Source organism: Wasmannia auropunctata, unplaced genomic scaffold (genome assembly GCF_000956235.1).
Source record: "Wasmannia auropunctata unplaced genomic scaffold, wasmannia.A_1.0 LD336078.1, whole genome shotgun sequence".
Taxonomy (NCBI): Eukaryota; Metazoa; Arthropoda; class Insecta; order Hymenoptera; family Formicidae; genus Wasmannia; species Wasmannia auropunctata.
Window position 1 is genome coordinate 4,544,680 of NW_012026812.1, and position 1,267 is coordinate 4,545,946.

Sequence of the window (1,267 nt, forward strand, 5' to 3'; positions counted from 1 at the left end):
TGTAATCTGTTCGTGTCCGGTCCGTTCGTCCGTATTAAACTTGCATCTATGTCATTAAATGGGAATTCGCGGATTATCACGAGATTCGGATGGAGCTCGGGTTCGCTTTCCGACGAGCTCGAGTCGGAGTAATAAGTTTCTAAATTCCTGTGCATGCTGTCCCTAATGTCCTGTACCGCTTCTTCTATTACTCTCACGGGGCTTACCGAGGTCGGTGTAAACACACGACGTGCTGATTCGCTATGTAACCAGGACGTATTTCGGTCGTGACGCTCCTTATTTGAACCTTCCGACATTTACTATTCTAGTTTTACAATTCTCGCTTAATTCATATACGGACTTACATTACGATCGCTAAACGCATGTTGTCCGCTGGCCGCTGTGATCGTGGTGCCTGTGGCAGAGTCGTTGTGGTAGGTCGCTGCCGTCTCGGGTTTCGCTCGCTATCGGCGCCTCGCTCGTGGCTGCTACCGGTTGACTCGTGCTTGCTGCGCTCGGCTTAGCCTTGGCTGATCCTCGCTAGCTCGATCTTTGCCGTACTTTAATTGCACTTGTTTGTTAGTGGCTACCAGGGGTTGGTTGGAGCTTCCGGTTCCTCCCGGATACGGATCCCACCGCTGCCACCAATAATGTTGTGCCGCTGGCACAACGGGGTCCGACTCCGCGGGGAACTGAATAACTCAAACGCCTTTGATCACTTTTTCAAAAATACACTTTATTTGCCCTCAGATCCGGTCTCAATTTATTTCACAATCTCCCGCTTCTTCTTACTCGATACTTGCCGATACGGCACTTAACTATTCGTGGCGGACTTGGTAACGTGACACGAACTTATCTTTCGACAGATTAACCACGCGCGCCTTGTCGTCGCGCGTTGTTACGTAGAACAAACATAAGAGTCGTGCACGACAAGCAAGCGAAGACGGCCGGCTCACACACACGTACATGCGTCCACATACATTCATACACATTCTCGCAATTCGTGGAATAACAAACTGCGGCATATTAACAATCGGGGGTTCGGCGCCTGACTTCCAGGGCTGTCTGTCGCCACGTCGCGTCGTCGTGACGTGGAAGAATTAGCTACGCATTTTATTGGTCCGTCGCGCTACCTGCGACTTGTTTGTCAAAGATCACCGATCGATAAAGATCTTCGGGTTTTTCCGGAAGCGATCCGAAGGGAATCGGAAGCGGTCGTCGTCGCAGGGAGTCGGATGTCGAGCCTCATTCGAGTTCGGTCCGCAGATCCATAAACACGTTCTACCAA

The 1,267-nt window shown here is 50.8% G+C and overlaps 1 protein-coding gene across 1 annotated transcript in view; it reads right to left on the bottom strand.

Annotated features, from left to right (window-relative positions):
• Positions 1-467: 467 nt before the first annotated feature.
• Positions 468-1,267, bottom strand: part of LOC105449120 — a 4,148-nt gene continuing 3,348 nt past the window's right edge. The window contains exon 10 of the mRNA XM_011688120.1: positions 468-671. Coding sequence (XP_011686422.1) covers positions 468-671 — 204 coding nt within the window. The remainder of the gene's footprint in view (positions 672-1,267) is intronic.